The 23,466-nt window shown below is 42.8% G+C and overlaps 1 protein-coding gene across 1 annotated transcript in view; it reads left to right on the top strand.

The window, feature by feature from the left end:
• Positions 1-23,466, top strand: part of LOC147706990 (cytochrome P450 2K1-like) — a 528,089-nt gene that overhangs the window by 243,989 nt on the left and 260,634 nt on the right. The window contains exons 4-5 of the mRNA XM_086926217.1: positions 8,860-9,020; positions 13,090-13,263. Of these exons, the coding sequence (XP_086782343.1) occupies positions 8,860-9,020; positions 13,090-13,263 (335 nt within the window). The remainder of the gene's footprint in view (positions 1-8,859; positions 9,021-13,089; positions 13,264-23,466) is intronic.

Here is a 23,466-nt window from a genome sequence, read left to right as displayed (position 1 = left end):
CTCTGGGGGGCTGGATCTCTCACTCCCCGCAATCTGTGCCTGTGTGGTCTTTATTTCTTTGGGTTTTGAGGCCGGTTTGGTCGCACTGCCGCCACCCTCGCGAAGGCCACCGCCGACGTTCGGGCAGGGAGCTGCCCCTAGATCTTCGATGTGCGCACTGGGTGGGCTCAGATTTCTGCAACCCTCTTGGCGAGGCCGCTCCTTCCAGCTGCTGCTGACCTCTGCCAGGGCTCCCACCGCCACTAAAATCCGATCCGCCCTCACAGAGCGGAGGTCTCAGGGCCATCACTTTCCCCGAGACTTCGTTGTTAGCTCAACTGGGGGAGGGCCGCAGTTCGATTCTGCTTCATACTCGGCTCACCACTCCAAAGGGATGGGGCTTCAGCTCTCGCCCACACTCCACACAGTGGATTCCTCACAGGGCGCAGCACTAACACGCCTCCCGACAAGGGCCTGCCTTTAAGTTGTGGGCCATCTCATCTGCCAGCCTCCACAGCCGTGCCCCTCCGCACTGGCCGTCTCTCCTTTTTTGGTCTTTCATAGCAGTCTGCACCCACGGAGCCACTTGAGACCCACTCCTGCCATTTAGAGGGTGAAGAGCATCGGAAACAGGCCGTGGATGGTGGCAAAGTAAGTAGGATTGTGCACAGGATACATATCGGGCCGCCAGAGCTCCGGCGAACACAGCTAGCCGGCCATGTTGCTGGCCACGCCTCCCTCCAAAATATATTGGCAATCAATTCATGCATTCTTTTCCCTAACCTAACCTAATTTTAACAGTAGATTTTCCAGAGCCCAGTTATCTCTAATAATAAGAAACACATACAACAGATCTTAGAGAGCTTATACAGAACCCATTGAGCATTATTATTGGTGCCTGAAAAGGAACAGCCTCCATGATGAAACACGTCACTGTTAGTTGATGAGGCATTGCATTCCTTTATACAAAACATTTTAATTAACTCTTCAAGACAGGACCTAGAAGTGTTAGTATTCTCTCTGGCGAACAGAGATATGGAGTAGTAATGCTACACATTGTGGTGTAATACTCACAGATGTCTTGTATTCTGATATTTATTATTGCTCATTAAGAATTGTCTGATTATTTGTGATATGTGCAATAGCTCACAATGCATATCGGAATTAGGAGTTTGAGGACTAACACCTCATTACCACCGTTTTCCACCCAATAAATGCCCTGTGACAGCACCAAATGCTTCCAATTTTGACAGTATCCATGATTTCATTAAGACTTATGCATACCCTCAATATTTGAGTGTATTATTTGTTGCATTCCACCCTGTTTTCATTATTTTACATGTTTTTTATCTTGATAATAGTATGCTACTCCTATTATTCTGCAATACTTTGCATATTGTTTAATAGTTAGCAGTTGTTTTATTTGTTCTCTTATAATATGTAATCCCTCGATTGTAACCTGTAACTGATAATTTGCCTTGTTAAGTGCTCTGCCATCCTGGGTCTAATCAGTGCTCTAGAAAACTGTAGGAAACAAATATACTAGTAGGCTTGTGAATAAAATAGAAAGGTTAACTTTCCAAAAATGTAAATGTCTGATTTCTCTTCTTTTTGTCCTGGATTTTAAAGGGCACAATTATTTGGGTCATCTTGCTAATATGCTTGCCATTGTTAGTCGAGACACTAGTACAATGCATTGCTAAAGTCCTGTTTTTATTTGCCGGCTGATCCCACCACAACTCTGCAAAGGTTAGAATGTATCTGATGTGATAAGCAGCTTCTAGAACAAGTTATGGAAAATAACGTGGAGGTTGGCTCTTCTACACCAAAATCCACATGTTCTGTTAATTACCACTCAGTTTTTGTAGGAAGAAGGCCAAAAGGAGGAAGGGAAGGGTTTAGTCGGGGAGGAATGAGAAAGTCAGAGAACCTGCGTCTTGTTGGAGTTGAACTTTAAAGCGTTAAGTCTCAGCCACGATCCCACAGGAGACATACACTGATGGAAGTTGCCCAAGGATGCGGACCCATTTCGTTCTGAGCTATAATAAGCTGTGTGTCATCCGTGTATTTCCTGCAGGTGACACAAAAAGACTAAACCAATACAGGCAAACATGGATTTAGATATCAAATGGAGTCTGACTGAGAGAAGACCCCTGTCTTACTGGCTTTTAAGCCGACACATAAGGTGGGAGGTACATGGCTTGATGACTATCTGCAAGAGAGGTTTTACACCACTGTTTCACATATCCTCCAGTACCAACCTCCTCCAGTCTTGTTAAAGGGATGGAATGAGAAAAAGTATCAAAGTTGCAGACAAATCGAGAAGACTAAGGTAACTGGATTAGCCATGTCTGCTAACATTCTAAGTCATTCAAAACTGAAACCAGTGCAGTTTCATTTCTGTGTCTCTGTCAAAAAACAGATTTTATTTGTTCTAATAAATAGCCCTGTTCTCAAAAATTAGATAGCTGTTTATTAACATATTTCTCTAAGATTTTAACTGCAAAAAGGTAGTCGAGAAATTGGGAACAAATTTGAAAGGACAGATTGGTCAGCATTTGGTTTCTTCCACAATGGATGGAACAATGCGTGCCCTTTTCCATTTACTAGGGACCTAGGCATTGATAAGTGAGTGATTACATACTGCCAGCAAAGGTTGGAGGAGAACAAATTTGGCCAAATTCCAATATTTAGGAGCCGTCAGCTTAAGTGGCACACCAGTACACCCAGAGATAGAGTTAAACTGTTCAACAGATAGACACAGGAAGTTATCTTAGCCAGGGGTAGACTCAGTTTCAGCTTCTAGTGGAACTTGAAGATAGTCACAAGAAGAAACACCAGAGAGGATGTGATGAGCAGGCTGCCACTTATGAGTTAGACTTTAAACCAGAAACACTCAACGAGTCACAGATGGAATTAATCATCTCCTCAAAATAAGAGAGCATGTCAGTAAGTGCCTTAGAGTGAACAATAGAAGAGGTTTCACAATTGGAAGAAGATAAAGACTGTACTATTGTGAACATTTCCTTTGTGTTACAGCATCTAAAACTTTGTTGAAGTAAAAATCATTGACTATTTTTTTATAGATAGTCAGTGTGAGTTCAGCTTGAGCTTTGGGAAAATAATCATGTCCAGAGACATCATCAGGGTTTTTTACAGTCCATTTTGGTGACCATCAGGGCCTCGGTATACTGGGGCTGGGGGTTTTAAGGGCTTTGGGAAAACCATCTTTGTCGGCGGGACAGAATCTATGGCCGACTAAAACCACTCCATAGTGGCTTCAAGATTTTGTGGTCTCCTCATCTCAGTTAGCTTATTAACAAACTTAACACTGGAAAATCAGCTCCAAAGATATTTGACTTGATTGAGGGATCGTAGCTGTTAAAAGGTTGATGTGGCGGCTACCCTTTGTAAATAAAGCTAAATGAGATCAAGAAGTGATCCGACCAGACTTGGGGAGAAACAGTAACAGCTTTCCCCCTATTGGGAGGCCAAAAGGCAAGGTCGAGCATGTGGCCTTTAATTTGTGTGGGGTCCTTGCCTGCTTGAGTGACTTCCATAGTGCCCATACCCTCTATAAGATTGAAACATCTAGGTGGGAGAAATTAATTTGTAATTTAAAATTTTATACTACCAGCAGATTAGTGTATGAAAGGGAGAGAGGCAATATCAAATCCAAAAAGGGTTTGAGAAAGGGTTTAGATGTGCTAGGAGGAGAGTAACAGACCACACCACTCAGCACATTGATTGTCTACAGAACAAGGGAAACACCAAGTAACGCAGCTGCCCTAAAAGCTGATAGTGCAAGCTCCTTAATGGTATTCTCAGTATTTCCAAGAATAGCCATTGCTCCCTTTTTCACAGGGCGATTATGATACAAAATATTGAAACCAGTGGGACAGAGGGCAGTAGCTGAAGAGTCTAAGAATCATGTTCCCATAACAAACAGGGCAAATACAAGGGGATGATGGTTGGAGTGCTGAAACTTTTCAGACACTCACACTACTCAGTCAGTCAAATACACTTTATTCGATTTGTTAAAATTCATAAAAGGCATAAAAGCATTTATATACACGTATAAAAATATTTTATACATTTTCAACATGTGCAATACAATGGGTCAAGAAAAATGAAGTATATAAATAATGGGTTTAAAAACTCACTATGTTACACACCGTGGCGCCTTATGTGATTTAATTCTGGATGCCGCCACTAAAAAGTTGGCCACGCAAAATATGATGCGGGTGCTGCTCAATGACTGGAGGTAAACTAATGCCGGCCTCACTTGCGTGAAGCCAGCCTCCTTCACAATGGGCAGCAAGTATTTTTTTCTAATGTCCGAAAAAAAAACGCAAAACATAACAAAATGCATTGTGTCTTGGGTTGAAAATTGATCACAAGTGCAGGGTGTGGCTATATCTGGTTTGACCCAAGTTGGATAGTTGCCCATATAAAAATGAATCAAATTGAATCTAAACTTAACCAATTAAAAGCTATGAAATGGCCTTGTGACAATCCTAAGATATTGCTCGAGTGAGGTAGAGCCTAATAGCATATAGTGGGATCTAACTGTGGGTTTCAGCAATTCCCTTTCCTCCCGGGCTAGTCTGGCCCTCTCCATAAAGTGCTTTTTGACCAGGATCACATCCTCCTTCTTAATACAAGATGGGGATAGGAAGAGATCCGGGCGTCCCAGATGTTCGAAGGACTTTCTCAGATAATCCAGCCAGGGCACCTTTTCGGAGTGGTCTAAGGTCATGACGTCTACTAAAATCGCGTGATTAAGGGTTAGTTCCTTGTTAAGCCAAATCTTTAGCCAAAATATTAGCGACGCCAGATTAAGCCTGTCGATAACATAGTCCAAGCCCACCTCCGCGTGGATCAAAAAGGTCGGGTGGACTGGGGAACAGGCAGCAAGGAACGCAGGAACCTATTTTCCGCCCTCTGAATTGTCTCAAGATGTACATAGCTCCATAAGGCTGACCCATACATCGCGATTGAAATACATTTAGCGTTGTAGACTTTTAACAGGGCCTCCATCGGCCTGACCCTCAACCTTTTTGTGAACCCCATGAGTGCCGCAGTTGATCTAGCCACAGATAAACTCTTTGCCCTTACCTGGGGGCCCCACAAGCCACTCTCATCGAAGAGCACCCCCAGGTATGGGAACACTGCCACTCTAGAGACAACTTCACCCTTGCCTTTAAACATTTTTAATTTACCCCTATTCCTATGAAATCTGACCACCATGGTGTGTGATTTGTTAGCATTCACTTTTAGGTCTAGCCTATCCATAAATGCCCCAAATGCATCCAGTAAGCGCTGCAAACCATTGCCAGTGCGGGCTATGAGGACAGCGTCATCCGCGTATAGGAGAGCAGGAATCTTTGCATCTCCTATACGCGTCGCGTCGCCATCCACCTCCACCAGATATCGGCCCAGGCCATTAATAAAGCTGGTAAAAAGGAGGGGGGCCAAAATGCAGCCCTGGCGCACTCCTCGCAGCGATTTAAAGCGGGTAGTACACCTTCCCTCGTTAGTGACCCTAATTTGGGCATACAGCTCTTGATGAAGGGATGCCATAAATCTAACCAATGCCTCATCTATCCCTAACTCCAAAAGGATTGCCCACAGTTTGGCCCTGTTCACCAAATCGAAAGCCGAGGAGAGGTCCATAAAGGCTAGAAATAGCGACTCCTCCTTGGCTACCGTATATTTAGCAACCAACAGATGCAAGTTAGAGCACTGCTCCAGGGTGCCTCTCTTCTCCCTGAACCCATACTGGATGTTTGATAGCCCCCCACATCCCTCAATGCTATCCCTCAGCTTGACAAGAAGGACTCTGCCTAGTATTTTAATTGCAGAATCTAAAAGGGATATGGGTCTATAACACCCTGGGCCATCACGCTGTCCTTTTTTGAACATTGGCACTCTTATTGAAGTGGCCCAAGAAGTAGGCAACGAGTTGCCATTGGCAGCGTTAAATACATTAGACAAAATTCTGGCCCAAAGCTTCGGGGAGTGTTTGTAAAAGTCTGCCGGCACCCCATCCGGCCCTAGGGCTTTATTCTTAGTTGTCTCTAAAATTGCTATCTCCACCTCGGCTTCGTTGAAGATTACTGGGGCGGCCTCAGGGACTATTGGTGGACAACCAGGAGCTTCCGAGGCCGAGTCGCCATACACTGCTCTAAAGTGGCACAGCCATTTGTCATCAGGGATGACGAAGTCCATGACATTGTCATCCAGATCTGAGAAAAATGGCTCGTTAACACTAGCCCAAAATTGGCTGCTGTTACGCAGGACGTCCGCTGAGAGTAGTTTTCCCAAGCCGCTGCCTTTATGTCGTCCTTCCGACGTTTGATTGCTAGCTTGTACTCTCTCCTTAGTGATGTGGTGACCACCTTATCTCTCGGTTTATGTTTTAGAGCTAGCATAAGAGCTCTGTGTGCTTTCGAGCACTTCGAGTCGAACCATCGACGGTGGTTATTGGCCCCCTGCCCTAATCTAGCCATTAGGTCTTTTGAAATTTGTGTGCATATAGATTCAAAAGCCCCCATTGTTTCGTAATTTACAGCTCTAGGGTCCTCACAGATTGCCATATATCCCTCTATTTCTGGGAGGAGATCTGCATAAAAGTTTTCCACATTAGCCCACTTTAACCTTCTCCCCTGATCCACAGGGTGTAATACTGGCCTTAACTTGGCGGGGCAAAACATAGACCCCATGAAATCCCCCCATTTCACCTCTAGTAAAACAGGATTATGGTCACTGAATGGGGAAACAATTGTTGCATAGGAAACAGCCCTGTGTAGAATACCTGAGGACACAAATATAACACTCACCCTAGTCACAGATCTGGGTTGAATCCATCATCATTCTTTAGCTCACTTCGCTACCCCAGTTTAGACCCAGCCATATGCAAATCAGTGGGCTTTAGCTGCTTCCCAGAGCTCATGCAATCTATACAGAAAGGGTCTTTGAGCTCAACCTCCCACCATAATTTGTTGTGCTGTTCATTCTATTCCTCAGCCATTAGTTGACTGTAATCTGTGGAGATTTGCTCGTGCATTTAGGCACAAGGGCATTTCACTAGTGCAGCTGTTACTGACGCGAGAAATCATAACAGTGTCAGTATTGTAAAGATTGGCCCATGCTTAATGTATTTCTTCTTGCAGAGATACCATCCAAAACACAGTGATTATTTTACGTGACCTGTTGCTGATTTGAACTTAAAAGCAGTTAAAATCTTAGAAAATGCTGTTTTACTAAGTGTGTCTAAATGTAATATATAAACACATTTTAACATGGTTCTCACTTATCATATGCCCCATTTATTGTGAATGTGTATAACTTGTTATCTTTGAAATGACCAGAAAAGTCGAAACTATCTTGACTAGTTTCACTTGCCTGTGGAGGCCACAGAAACTCCCAGCCAATAGAAGAATGTAATTCACTCAGCCCAAACTGCCATGCCCAACCCAAACTACTAAATCAGGTCTTCCCTGGACCAAAAACAAGCATCCTGGGTCCAGTTTGAGGTAACACCCCTCCTCAGCCATGCAAGCTTGAGTCCAGTGTCAAAGTGAGCAAGGGACCCATGTCTGGGCATAACCTGTCAACGTAGGGTGAACAATGCAAACACAAGGAGATGATGGCGGAGCGCTGAAACTTTTCAGACACTCGACCCCAGTCATCATAGATCTGGGTTGAATCCATCATCATTTTTAGCTCACTTCCCCACCCTAGTTCAAATCCAGCCATATGCAAATCAGTCTTGACCCTGTTCTTCATGGAAACAGTCCAGCACGAACTGCCAAGCCAGGTCTTCCCTGGACCAAAAAACAAGCATCCTGGGACCGGTTTCGGGGTAACACTCCCATCAGCCACGATAGCTTGAATCTAGTGGCAAAGTGAGCAAGGGACTAACCTCCCGGCATACCCTGACAACTTAAGGCAAACAAAGCAACCACAAGGAAATGATGAATGGAGCGCTGAAACTTTTTAGACAGTCACCCCCAGTCACAGATCTGGGTTGAATCCATCATCATTCTTTAGCTTACTTCGCCACCTCCATAGGAAACAGGACAGTCAACTGTCTCTGATACAATACATCACATATTTCCGTAGAGAGCTTTACAACTGAGCGTGCATCGACCAAGGCACACCTCAAACAGCTGTTCAAAACTGGTTTGGATCCAGAATGCAAAATCTGACCATGTTTAGAGGGAGCATTGGTACACCAGAAAGTCAGTCAGATGTGAAATGTGACTTTATGGTGAAAATACATAATACAATCAACAGGGAAAACCAGTCCAGTTTTAAAGTGAGTGGATACTCACAATAAAAACAACAGTTTAAAAAGCGGGTACATTGGGGGTGAACTAGCAAGTAGCTTGCAAGTAGATCACCTTCCAACAAAAATATGAAAAGCTTCAATGAGTTAAGATTTAAAAAGCAAATTCAAAATTGAAAAACAATTCCATTTACATAGGTAAGCTAACAAAAATTCTAATTCAGTTCAGAACTGAATTGTCGTATGATAGTGCAGGTAAGGGTTCAATGGTGTTAAACAGCATTAAGCAATGTGACACATTGTGATAAATGAGGAGGCACTTTAGGTATACATAATCTCTTGTTTAAGACCTGAGGTTGATTGAAAATGAATGTGCCTACTATAGGGTGCATTCTTTCTTTTCTTTGTAGTTTTATTATTACCCCAGAAGGGGGCAATATAGAAAATTGTTCCGAAAGATATAATATGCACTTGTAAACCCATTTTCAATGCTGTTTTGTGAATCTTTAGGGAAAGGGAAAAGAGATGTAGAATATAGTACATATTTGCATCATTTTATTTAACTAAGTTTTTCTTTTCTTTTCCAGGCCAGCCATTTGACAACATGATGATCATGAATGCATCCATTGCCAACATCATAGTGGCTATTGTGCTTGGCCACCGATTTGAGCACAACGACCCAGCATTCCTGCATCTCCTGAACTTGGTCAACGAAGCTTTGAGAATTCTGGCAAAGCCTATTGTTTTGGTAAGTCTTGTGTAGCTTGTTGATTGTTCGATTTGTTATCTATCTTTAGATAAATTCCACTCCACAAAGAAAGTACTGCATTTGTTGGTTTGCACCAGTCTTTCTTTTTGTAAGGATTGGCGTTTACTTGAAATAACTCCACTAAACAACTCAAAGACTGGTAAAGTGAAAAATAGAGCCATGTTACTTTCCCAGGATCTGCTAGAAAAGCTTCAAATGCTTTCAGACAAATAGAGTTAGACTTTTTTTCTCTCAATTTCTCACACCCCAGGCCTCATCCTGTGCCAGAAAAATACCCAGAGATAAAAATACAACACCTTTCGTGTGTGTAAATATATACCACTATATTGCCACTAGGTAGTTATAGTTAGGATCACTTTTCCATAGGAAAAACATCTGTTGAGTTGTTAGTAACTTTGGTTCCATGTGATGACTCTCCACAGAACTTCCCAAAAAGGTGCTACTTATTGACTAATTTGTGCATGGAAAGATTTGGGGTTATCCAACAAGCAGGGGCCAAGAATAAGGGGGTTTCTCAAAATGCTAAATACTCATGCATTTTACATTGACTTTATTAAGATGGGCTACAGCAATAACTGCTGTACAGAATTACACCAAATTCGTCAGGAAGCTAGATGTAATGGATGTAAATCCATCCTGTAGTTTTTTGAGAACTAAAGGGTCAAACAAATATAAACATCTAGATGGTTGGGCTCTTGCTTCATTAAACTGCTGCTGGTCATGAAACAGAGAGGGCTCTACAGGGCCTTCTCATGCCACATGCATGGGGGTGCATGCAGGGAGGCACATGCCGAGTTCCTCCACAACATGGACTAAATAGTCCATGACATGCAGGAACCTGCTTTGGCCTTCCCATTGTGGTGCCTTCTTAATAGGCACAGTTGTGGGAACGGCAAAGGAACGCCAGCCAGATCAGGACAAAACTCCTAATCTGGCAGGCAGACGGCAGTCAACTTTTGCGGCACCCCCACTCCTGCACTGCCAAAGTCGTAGTCAGCCACTTAATAACATAAAATATATTACAGTTAATCCCAGAACTGGAACTGGGCGCAGACATGTATATGTACTTTAGCTAAATAAATATAAGGTTTAACCAGAAGAGCAGAGTACATTCTTAGGGCTAGCTGTGAGGGCTTTAGCTGCCTCCCAGAGCTCATGCAATCTATACAGAAAGGGTCTTTGAGCTCAACCTCCCACCATAATTTGTTGTGCTGTTCATTCTATTCCTCAGCCATTGGTTGACTGTAATGTGTGGAGTTTTGCTCGTGCATTTAGGCACAAGGGCATTTCACTAGTGCAGCTGTTACTGATACGAGAAATCATAACAGTGTCAGTATTGTAAAGATTGGCCCATGCTTAATGTATTTCTTCTTGCAGAGATACCATCTAAAACACAGTGATCATTTTACGTGACCTGTTGCTGATTTGCACTTAAAAGTAGTTAAAATGTTAGAAAATGCTGTTTTACTAAGTGTGTTTAAATGTAATATATAAACACATTTTAACATGGTTCTCACTTATCATATGCCCCATTTATTGTGAATGTATATAACTTGTTATCTTTGAAATGACCAGAAAAGTAGAAACTATCTTGACTAGTTTCACTTGCCTGTGGAGGCCACAGAAACTCCCTGCCAATAGAAGAATGTAATTCACTCAGACCCAAAAGAATGATTCAGTGATGACGTAACTGGGATTTGTGGGCCCTGCAAACTCAAGTGAGTTTAGAATATCTGTTTATCCACAACTGCTATGTGATGCAGAATAACACTGCGCACCAAACCTCACTTCAGAACAAATACTTTGGTGCAAAGTAATGTGGCTTCAGTGCACTATACTCAACATCAGTTAGTATTACCCAACTTGGGAGGTGGGGTGGGAGGGGGGGGGGGGGGTCAGGAGGGGGTTGTCATTTAATCCTGATGGGGTTCAAACCCATGATGTGCAACCCACAATGATACTTTATTAGAAACTGGATTAAACCATTAGAATATTTTAGCACCTTAGGAAGTGAAAAGTCTATAAACAACTAAGATTAGGAGAGCAATTGCATGCTATTACTATTCTGGTAAATGGATATCCTGAACTAATTTGAGGAATGTGTTTTCCCCACTGGCTGTTGATTTTTTCAGATTTTTAGAAAAGTCAGCCTTAGTGAAATGCATGCACAGTCACCCTTTTCTCAGTTTTTAGGTCTCGTGCCTAGCGTTGCAGTGCGTAGCCCTATCTGACCACATGCCTGTGGTTTTGCTTTCACCGGCTGCAATCGGCTTTAGCGTGCTTTTTAAAAAGAAATACAGCACGCAATTGGGCAAAGGCGGGCGCATGTCCTGCCTTTGCTCCGCCCATTCCCATTGGTGTCTATTACGCGCAGCAGGAGCGGCAAGGACAACAGGCTCCTTCGCCCTGCTCCTCTGTGGTGCTCGCACACCACTGGTTTCGATTCCCGCTCCCGCTCCTTTATTGTGCGCACGCACCTCTCGGTTCGATTCTGTGCTTTTTTTTTCTTTTGAAGTTGCATTAGATTCCTGTCAGTTCACAGTGTGATGATGCGCTCTAGATGGAGGGAGAGGTGGCGGTCTTCTGTTGACTCGGGGGTACCATTCCTGGAGAGGGAAGGCGCATTCCACCCTATCTAAAGGCTATTTTTAAATTTGTAAGGCGGCTTGGTGTATATAAGAGCAAGATATAGCGCTATGTATAGGACGCACAACACGTCCCAGCCATCTTTTAACTGTTTTTTAAAACAAAAACTTGACCCGAAGTTATAGGAGCGCTACGCTTAACCACCACTTACATTGCATGACAGCATACAAAAAAGAAAAAACAGCATATTGATTGTTTAGAGTCTTGGGGGATAATAATTTGCCCAAAAACACAGGGAATAGAGACCACGCTGAGATTAGAACCATGCTTCTCATTTGCCCCATCAGCAGCTCTGGCCACTACTCGCATCCCCTTTCCCCGTGAGACTTAAGTGTAAGGACCGCCTGCTCCATATTCCCGTTTGACAGTAAATGCCTATATATTATTCCATAGACACGTGTGATCCTGAACGTACAGCGCTAGTATCGGGTCAACAACAGCATTCCCAGGCGTTGAAAGGTGGCATTAAGATGGGGTTTGGGGCAGGGGTGGTGTCTTCCAAGCTCGTTCGAAGATGGTGCAGCCCGACCATATCAAAACATAGGGCCCTGTACCGCCTGCTATTGGTTGTGACTTTACTTACAAATAGGAGATGGAGAGTTAAGTGCATCGATTCTCTTTATATTACATATGAAGGAGTCTAATCACATCGTGAGTATTGGGACCACCTATGTTCCCTACTGCTTTTATTTATCCCATTCTAAGATGGCGCCTACGCAGATGATGTAAAATAAAAATGAACATCCATAAAATTTGGGGAAGGCGCTAGAGACTTCGTCTCACTGTAGTAGACAATCAAACCTCAATGTGACTTGGACTCCTTGGACTCCTTGATAAAATGAATCGATGGAAACTGGCTTCATGCACAGGCGTTACATGTCCCATGGAGATCCGAACCACAACACCCCGTCTCGCTCAGCAGCAGGTGCGGCTGGACTGCACGCAAGTTAGAACAAGCATTTGCAATTTTGCAATGTAATAGGTCTCGCATTTGCGAGAGAAGCTATTAGTATTGTAAATGACAATGCTTTTTATTTATGTTTCAAAACCCAAAACATAAATAAAAGTCATTGTCATTTACAATACCAAAAGCTCAAACTTGCGTGAATGGAGACCTATTGCATTCTAAATGCTTGTTCATTCAGCTATGACTGTGTTGCAGATAAAGGATCACATACAGTTTACTTAATCCACAAAATAAATGGTAATTTGTTAAGGTTGACTGTGTGTGTGTAATGTTTTTTGTCTCAGCCTTTATGACTGTTTCCTGTGTGTGACTGGAGAGATGCCTGTCTTTGAGTGCCCAATAACAAAACAAGAGTTATTAGCTTAATCAAAGCCTGTTGGTTGTGCCTTACTCGCCATATTTGCTCAGTGCATCTGATTCTTGTGTTTCCCACAGCTGTATAATGCCTATCCTTTCATTGGATTCCTACCCGGAGCACACAGGAAGGTCCTTAGGAACGCGGAGGAATTTGATGCATTCGTAACCGGCACATTTGTCAAATATCTCCAGCAATTAGATGCCAATGACCAGCGAAGTTTGATTGATGCATTTTTTGTCAAGCAGAAAGAGGTAAAGCATGCAGGCTTTTTCAGACTTACAGTAGAAATATCTGTGTAACGTGTCGATTACTAGTTGTATGTGATAAACTGTATATAGAGAGTGACCGTCTTTAATAGTGATGGTGATATGCAGGATGTTTGCTCGGGACACACCAGTGAATTACAGTATGTTCTGCCAGAGTCAGACAGTTTGAAGAAGTTGATCTCACAGGAAATGCATATTTCAAAGCTGCTGTGGTCTATAAAAACAAACAGTGCTGGACCGTAAACGTTGCACCAGAGCTGTATGTCTGCCTTGCGCAGTGGAGAACATTATCCTGGATTAATTGTGCAGGCTAAACAGACAAATGAGCAGATTTAGCTTGAGCTGCAGGGGCATAGCTGGGGTGGGAGGGGAAGCTTTTGGGTGTGACATTTCGACCTCCTGAGAATCTACTAATTATCGATTCTCTATCTTGCAATCAATGCAGGGTTGTCCCGTCCCTGTCCTGAAGAAGACCTGTGTTGCTGAGGTTCAAATTTCCCTCTACTGCTGTCAAGTCGGGTCGAAACGTTGACACCACATCCCCTCCAATTTAGAATCCTGGGCCTTCGTCCCGAGCCACCCGCCTCCTTCAAAGGAGACATAATCCTCCAATTTTTTTTAATTAATTGTGTAATCACAAGGCATGTACTATTATTGGGCCAGTTTTCCTATGACTGGTTAATAATTACCAGGCTTACACTGAATTATGTAAATATATGCTTCTTACTCTTTTTGGGGATTCTTCCCTGTTCTAAATCTTTTTACACTTGAGCACCAACATTCCTTCACGTTCCTCTATGGAGCAACCCTTTCTCCCCCTCCTAATCTTGACACTTTTTTAATCCTATGATGATTTTGTTCTTGTATTATACATATATATGTGAAATAAAATATATGCCCTCTTTTGAAAAACTGTATTTAAAAGACTATGTTTGGTGCACATCTGGTTTTGGAATTAGTTTCCTGGTAATGGGAGCTAACTTAATAGTAGCGCCTGTTGAGATTATCAGTACCTTTGAATTAAACTGACATTTATTTAGGCCTTGATTTACAAAGGTTTTGCATTGGAGTTGGATCACTTTTCTGACGCAGCCCCAACACAAAATAATTTTTGGTATTTACAAAGGCAAGCAGACATCAAATTTTGCTGTCTTTCATGACTTTGCAAAAAAGGAGAGGCACCCCTTAAATTAATCAAGGGAAATAGGGTTAGATAACCAGGAAAAGGAATTCCCTTGAACAGAACTATACAACATTTGGTAAGAAAAAATCAAAACCTAAATCACAAAAAATCATACATAGAGCAACAACTGAATTAACAATGAAATCACAATTTATTATGTGTACATACAATGCAGCAAATTACACTAAAATACAATAAATTCTTGAGCTAAAAACAGTTGAAGGGTTTTAAAAAAATTCAATACAATACATAAAATACATGACATTCAATTATGACCCGCATAATTGGTAAGAGAGACAGAGACAGTAAGACATCAAAATTGTACAATACTTAAAGTATATTCTGACTCCTATGTATTCAAATCGATGTCGTATCTAGAAATAATCAGTGTATCTACAAGGATGAGGGAGTCTTGAATTATACAACTTTAGAAAGCGTTGACGCGTTTCGGTGGGTTTTCTTGGTTAATGCCACCTTTTTCAAGACTAACAATATGTCTGTCGTAACCAGGGGGTCATATGATATCCCTAGAAAAACATATGTACAACATATTAGGAAAAATGTGCACAGGCTATTTAATATATGACTGTTAGAACTGGGGGTCTCTAGTTGGCAGAGGTAGGTACCACTGTCCAAATAGGGACCCTTGCTTCTAGTCAGGACAAGGAGATAACCCTCTCAGATAACCCCTGCTCGCCCTCAAGGTAGCTTGGCCTGAGCAGTCTAGGCTAACCAGAGGCAATGCGTTAAGTATTTGTACCAACACTCACAGTAACACAGTGAAAACACCACAGACTGATTCCACAACAGTTTAGGAAAATAAAGGTATTTATTCTAAACTACACAAGACCAAAACGGCAAAAATCCAACATACACAGTTCAAGGATATGGTTTCATAAGAGTTCTTCAGGTTGTAATCAAAGTTCTTTAAGTTGTGATCAAATGATCCACAGATGCGTGAAAAGTTCACAGTTGCGTCACGTTTACTCACAGTACCTTTTAGATGAAACAAAGTTCCACAAGCAGGAAGCTGGTGCGGTGGAAACAAGCGATGCGTTACTCCTGAGACCCTGGGGAGGCGATGCGACAGCCCCGCTGCAGCAGCGGGCGTGTTGCGTCGAATCCGGTCTGTATGGGGAGGAAGGCAGCTTGCGTAGATTCCGGTGCGTAGGTTCCGTGGGAAGTCTGTTCTCGCAAAGGCACGATGCGATGATCTCGTAGGGGCTGCGACGATCTCCGGGGCGACGATGCGCGGTCCAGCGGTGATCCTCTCTCTCGCAGCTCCTCGGTGAGATGTTTCTGCAGCGATGTCTGCAGCGACGTGATGCGGTCCGCAAGCAAGCGGTGCGGCGATCTCACCCAGCGACGACAGGCTCTGCGACGACACTCGCAGCGATGTTCGATTCTCCCGCACCGGTCTGGTGCGTCCCGCAAGCGAAGGGTGCGACGGCTCCGGCAGCGATGTCAGGCGCTGCGCCGATCTCGACCTTCGTTGCGGCGGGAAACTTCTCGCACTGTCGGGGATGCGCTCCGCAAGCGAGCGATGCAACACTTTTCAGCTTCACAAGTTTATCAGCTTAGTCTCAAGCTTCCCAGCTCAGGTTCAACTTCTAGAGGCCCCACAACTGGATCAAGCACTCTACGAAGGACAGAACTCTCTCAGCAGAGTTCAGGGAGACTGGGGATGAAGTCCTTTTGTTCCTGGGACTTCGGAAACAGGGAGCCAGCTCTTCTCAGGCCCTTGGAGATTCCTTCAAGACAGGGGACACAGCTCACAGCAAAGTCCTTCCCCTCTCCTTGGCAGCAAAGCAACAGCAGGTCAGTCCAGCAGAGCAACAACAGGACAGTCTTCCTTCTTCAGAGTCAGCTTTCTCCTTGGCAGAGGTTCCTTCTTGATTTCCAGGATGATCTAATTTTCTGTTGTCAGGGGTCCTGTACTTATACCCCTACAGTCTTTGTTCTCTCAGTGCATGTGGGCCCTGAGCCCGGTCTGAACCAGTTCTGGGTGGATCCTGAGCACTTTGTTTTGCTGGCTGCATCTTTCCTTGCAGAGTCCTCAGCCGCCCAGCAGGAGGTGGAGCCAGCATTGTGGCAGGCAGGCACAGCCCTATTCAGCCCAGGTGCTAACTCCTCCCACCACTCAGGTAGCAATTGCTCCACTCAGCCTAGTGCTGACTCATCCAGCCTCTGGGGGGACTCCCCAGCCCCTGTCACTCACAAACCAGACAGTCAATACACAAACAGTCTCAGGCACACAGAAGGGTCAGACAAGAGAACAGCAACTTTCTAAAAGCGCTGTCCTCAAACACAGGATCTAAAAACCACCTTTCCTAAAAGATGCGTTATTAAATTCTGAGTTCAGGGATACTAGATACTTATGTCCTATCTTGTTCCTATGGGAAGAAATGCCGTTAACCACTGTAGCCAGCATCCCCCATGTTAACCTATGCAGCAAGATAGCCTTACAATAGTGAAAAACGAAAATGGCCGTAATTCACTACCAGAGCATGTCACCTGCACTAGTACATGCTCTACCTTTCACATACACTGCACCCTGCCCAGGGGGGTACCTTGGGCCTTCCATAGGAGTGACTGATGTGCACGAAAAGGGAAGGGTTAGGCCTGGTCAGCGGGGACGCGGACCAGGAGGACATGGCAGTTCTAAACTGCCGTAGGCGCTGCAGTGGCAGGCCCGAGACACCATTTTAGAGCTACTCCTGTGGGTGGCACAATCAGTGCTGCAGGCCCACGAGCAGCATTTGTCATCACCGGCCCTGGCACACCCAGTGCACTTTACGAGGGACTTCATGGTGATACAAATATGCCAAACATGTATATCCAATCAGAATAACAATTTACATAGGGAGCACTCACGCTCTGGCACTGATCAGCAGTGGCAGAGTGTCCAAAGCATCTAAACCAGCAAAAACGAATCCAGCACAGCATCAAAAAATACAGGAGGCAGAGGCAAAAAGATGGGGGTAATCACGCCAAAGATGCCAGGTCTAACAATGACAATCAATTACTTAACAAAAAAACGCAACAGTAATTGGGACAGCCTACTACATACGGTATATATGGTCATTGTAGAAAAATTGATTAGAGGGAGCAGAAGATTAAAGTTGTATGGCTCATCAAGTTAGTTTGAAGGGAATTGGGCTTCCAGATGAGGCAAGATCATATAAAGAGTCTCTAGTACATAGTATAGTACATAGTTGTTGTTATAACAGATGTTACATACCCTCTATATCCTGATTAGGTGGCTACTGCAAAGGAATTCGGCAGGAATGGACATATTAACACACAATGGACTTACGTAAGATTACATACTAACTAATTAACAAAGTTCGAGAACACATAGAATCTACTTTAATACGGAATAAAGGGGCATCTATGTTTTACCCAATTCTACCCTTTATTGGATTCAGGCCTTATCGGTGTATTTAACTCAACTATAAAGAGAATGTCCCGGTGCTGGGGGTAATGTATCTTACCCAAAAATTAACAGAGACAAAACTGTTCCCAGGTACAGGGTCCTTGGGTTTGGAACTGGTAATTCGATGTATTTAGCGAAAAAACTTCTGGCCTTGGATAAAGCAGAAAAAAACAACTAAATTAGCAATGGACTCAGTAGACGATCAAAGCGTAAAACCACTATTCTGTTTTTGGCCCCAAAAATTCAGGAAATACCTGTTGTCAGGGTGCGTGATAGTTACTAGAGGGCCCCTTGGAACAAGTGAGAAGGCCACCCCTTTGTATCGTCGAGTCTTCTCTTCATATAGATTGGTGCCTAAAAGAACAATGAAGGCCAATAGGGTCTCAGTAATGTGGAATAGTTAAGCAGCTAGACCTATAGTCCCTACTTTTTAAAGTCGTGTGCTCGCATGCCTACCTTAATAGAGTTTGTTCACTAGTCGAGTAACGGTATTCTGGAGACCCGCTGTATTGTTGGCTCCTTATATCAGCATGCAGTGGTACAGCCCAGGTGAGTCTGTACTGTTCAATAATAGGGATAGACCGCTATCCAGGCTGAAACAAATATATATTAACAAGGTATCAGTTGCAAAGTTCGTCCTCTAAGTACCTGGAGTAGTCTAACAAGGTGGGGACCGCGCATCATAAAGGGTTACCGCTTACTTATTATATTCAATCTTGGCGCCAAAAATTCTTCTGTCTTGCAGGTGTTTCCCGATTGAAAGTAAAACTAGGTCCGGTTTAAATATCCGAGTTCCGGTTGAAGATTGGATTAATTGAGAACCAATCTAGGTGTAGGTTCGCGAAGCCCGCTAATTTGCATAGGACGTAGCATCTTATTATTGGATAAGACGCTAGAGCATTGAAACAACGCTCGTGAAATTGTGGCGTTTCCCGTGCAGGGTAAGGGTTGGTTAGATGGGGACCTATCGGGAGCCGTGGCTAAGTAATTTACATATGGCTGTGTCATTATATAATTGGTCAGGGCACTAGGGTGTGGGATAAATTACAAACGGGATGGTGGGGTTTCCAATACGGTCCGCTACCGAACATTAGAATTAATATGAGAAACCGTGGCTAAATTGTATACATGGAATTATATCGTTGAATAATAGATCAAGGCACTGGGGCATTGGAATAATTTACACGCGGGATTCCAAGTTTCCAATGCGGTCCGCTATCCGAATTACGAGTAGATTCGAGGACCCGTGACTATTGCGGCCAATCCGAATGAAGGAGCCCTGGACGAGCGATATGTGTCGCAGAGGACGTCAAGTTTTTGTAAGAGGTGACCGGAAAAAGAAAGATACTGCATGAGAAATATCCGACTGTCTTACGGTCCATTCAAAATTATTTTTAGAAGAATGGAACCGTTGCAGCAGCGGCTCTGGCTGGATTGCAGGAGACATAGTTCTCTCTAGAAAAAGTGGAGATGTAATAGACACTATTATAAAAATGCGATAAACCGTATATATTACTTTTAAGGTGGGGGAGACCAAGACGAGACAAGAAAGAAAGCAGGGTCTAATGGTGGGACGCAAGATCGTCCGACTGTCAGGTCGTGTTTGTAAGAAAAATGAGGGGGGCAGAAGCTAGTCAGCTAGGTTGGATAACGTTATTAAAATGAACAGTGTGCATGATTGAACAAGATGACTATTGATGTTATATGCACTTTGCCCAGTCTTCTCTTGTATTCAATCCTTTATGTATGGTGTTCAAATAGCAAAAGTACCATTGTTCTCGTGTTTTTCTCATCTTCTCGATGTCTCCTCCACGTCTAGTAATTCTGATTTTTTCAAGAATTAACCATCTCAGGTCTTCACACGAGTGGTTAAGTTGTCTAAAAAGATCAGTAAGGGGAGCATTACATTTGTTGGTGCGGATAGCTGATTTATGTTCCAGGACGCGCAAGCGTAATTCTCTGCTCGTCTCACCTACGTAGGCCAAATTGCATGGGCACAATAGTAGGTACACAACGTTCTGGCTACAGCAATTGTTAAACGTGTTGGGAATTCATTTTTGTCATTGTATTCGAGGGTGTTGTTGACAATGCAATGAGGGCAGATGGAACAATTACCACATTTAAAGTTTCCGACTGCCTTGGTTCCTGTCAAGGTAAGTTGGGTCTCTTTTTGGGGTTTGTATGTGTGGACCAGGTAATTCCTCAATGTTTTGTTTCTCCGGAAGGAGAAAAGAGGTTTGTCAAGTTCTTTGTCTGAATCAAAGTTCAAGATCTTCCAATTTCTGTGAACAATATTTTTGATCTGATTACTGACATGTGAGTACTGGGTTACAAAAATAATCCTATCTAATTTGGTGTCAGGACGAATTTTATTTTGGTCTAGTAAACTGTCTCTGTTATAAAACCGAGGACGTTTGAATGAATTTTTAATCAGTTTGTTGGGATAACCCCTTTCCTTAAGTTTTCTCTTGGTTGTTTCTGAGTGTTTATAAAAGTCCTCCAGATTGGAACAATTTCTCCGCAGTCTGAGAAATTCACCGAAAGGCACATTGTCCTTTTGTGCCTTCGGATGGTTGCTGGAATAGTGGAGAAGTGAGTTTTTGTCTGTTGGCTTTGTAAAAAGCTCTACCTTCAGGCTTCCTTCTTCCTCTTTTATAATAATATCTAGAAACTCTACCCTAGAGTTGCTATGATGTCCGGTGAATTTAAAATTTTGGTCGCCTAAATTCAACCATTCTAAGAAGCTGATTAATTCCTCGCTGGCACCGCTCCAGATAAAAATGATATCATCTATATAGCGGTGCCAGCAGGAGATGTTCTCAAAGAACGGGGCAGCTTTGTTGAAGATATGTTTCAACTCGAAGTCGCCTACATATAAGCAGGTCAGGCTGGGGGCACAAGTGGCCCCCATACTGGTCCCCTTAATCTGGAGGTAAAGTTAATCTTTAAACAGGACGAAATTTCTCTTTAACCCCTTAAGTGCTGCCTCGGTGCATTGGCCGACGGCAGCACTACCTCCCCAGTGCTGCGCACGACCATTGGACGTCCATTCAGCACTAGTTCCAATGGACACCGCAGCACTGGGGAGGAATGTTTAATAGCATCTATGAGGTTAAGACCAAGAAAATGCAGGACATAATGAAAATAAACATTACCTCCTTTGAGATCCTCTGTTCCTAAAATTGAGGCAACCACATCCATGGTATCATTTTGTGGAATATTCGTGTAGAGGGCTTCTATATCTAGGGTGACCAGAAACTGGGTCACTCTATTGAACCCCCACCTTCAAAGACAGAGATGGCGTGTGACGTGTCCTTGAGATAGGACCTCTGTCTCTTCACAATGGGCTGCAGGAAAAAATCCACATAGCGACTAAGTGGTTCTAAAATGGAACCGGTCCCACTGATGATAGGTCTCATTGGTGGATCAGTCAGGTTCTTGTGGACTCTGGGGAGTCCATATAGAGCACGGGGTAACTGGATGTTGGTTGAGAAGGAATTTGTATTCATTTTCACTGATTGAACCGTTCTCTCGGCCTATACTAAGTAGACTGGCTACTTCTCCTTTTAATTTGCTAAGTTCTGAGAATTTACTTTTAGTGTAGTGTTCTTTTACTACTAAAAGATCTCTAGTTTTGTTATCATATTTCTCAGTATCGAAAACAACAACGCCCCCGCCTTTGTCAGCGGGTTTTATGGTTAACTCCTCACAGTTCTGTAAACTAGTGAGGGCAGTGCGTTGTTCCTTCGAGAGGTTATTGTTTCTACCTGTATATTTGCGGGCACAGAATAGATTTTTAACTTCAATCTCAACCACTTTCTCAAATGTTTCTACATTTATGTCCACTTGTTGGATGCTAGGGCAAAAGGTTGATTTAGGTTTAAGTCCTGTGGTACTGAGGGGGGGGATCATATGTACGGTTTTCAAAAAACCTATTTAACCTAATCTTTCTAAAAAAAATTGAAGATCACTCTCTAAAGGTGGCTTTAACCAAGAAAACCCACCGAAACGCGTCAACGCTTTCTAAAGTTGTATAATTCAAGACTCCCTCATAGTTGTAGATACACTGATTATTTCTAGATACAACATCGATGTGAATTCATAGGAGTCAGAATATACTTTAAGTATTGTACAATTTTAATGTCTTACTGTCTCTGTCTCTCTTACCAATTATGCGGGTCATAATTGAATGTCATGTATTTTATGTATTGTATTGAATTTTTTAGAAACCCTTCAACTGTTTTTAGCTCAAGAATTTATTGTATTTTAGTGTAATTTGCTTTATTGTATGTACACATAATAAATTGTGATTTCATTGTTAATTCAGTTGTCGCTCTATGTAAGATTTTTTATGATTTAGGTTTTGATTTCTTCTTACCAAATGTTGTATAGTCCTGTTCAAGGGAATTCCTTTTCCTGGTTTCATTACTTTGCGCCAGGTAGGCATTCCATGGGTGGTGCATGGGCATTCCAGTGCACACACCCATGGATTTTGACGCTAACTCACATTACAAAAATGTGTTAACATGGGTTTGCACTGAAATGGTGCACCTGTCTGAGGCTGGCTTTATGAGAAATATCTTTAATTCTCCCTATTTTTCCTCTTTGCATGTGTGCTGCATTCTGCAACACACACACACAGAGGAAAAAGACTCTAGGGATACTTTTTGTGCAGGAAGGTGCACCTTCCTGCACAAAAACTATTCTGACCACAAGGCAGACACCAATGCACTATGGCGAAAGGACAGGGTCAACTTTATAGCAATGCAATTTGTGCCAGTGGGACGCTGTGTTTTGAAATATTATCGGTTTAAAGGCACCGGTTGTAGAATTTCTGTATGTGCAGCGAATTTAACGTAAAAATAAAAATGTCAAGATAACTCTATTGATTAATGGGACAGCTGAAGAGAGATTGAGTTTTGCTTAGGGGCATTTTTCACTCACACTAGAATAGTTCAGATGGTTGATATGCCTGCTGCAAAGTTTTTGTACCATACAAATCACAGCGTTTTAGTTTATTTTATTAGCTCAGTGGGTTACCGCTTTTGTCACACAGATTCTTTTATCACTTGTAGTTCATAAGTTATAATTCCAATACTCCAAAGTGACCTATGAATTGTCATCAAAGAAATTTATGCAAACTGCATGGTATGGATTAGAACGTAATGTTTTTTCCCAGTTTTTATAATCCTAATATTGCTGTAAATTATGTTTTTCGGGAGAAATCATTTATTATTAGTAAAGCTAACCCCCCAAGCACCTTGTTACATGTTAAATCCCGAATGTGTGCTTTTCCAGATCAAGCACTCTTAAAATATGCTCCTTACCGTTATGGATGTCATGTGACTCCTACTCCTTGTAGACTTCATTGCCTTTTGTCATTTCCTATTCAATGATTTACACACTTGAATGATTGATTGTTTCTGTATAATGAGTGTGTAATGTAAAGTACTCTGTCACCCAACACACATATGAGCAGCTATAAAACAAAAGAAATACATGTGAGAGAGGGGCAATAGATAGATGAAGAGCACTGTTGGAGAGTGGTAGAGGTAGTGGTCCATGGAGA

The sequence above is a fragment of the Lissotriton vulgaris genome, chromosome 6 (assembly GCF_964263255.1).
Source record: "Lissotriton vulgaris chromosome 6, aLisVul1.2, whole genome shotgun sequence".
Lineage (NCBI taxonomy): Eukaryota > Metazoa > Chordata > Amphibia > Caudata > Salamandridae > Lissotriton > Lissotriton vulgaris.
This window is presented reverse-complemented; position numbering and strand designations above follow the sequence as displayed.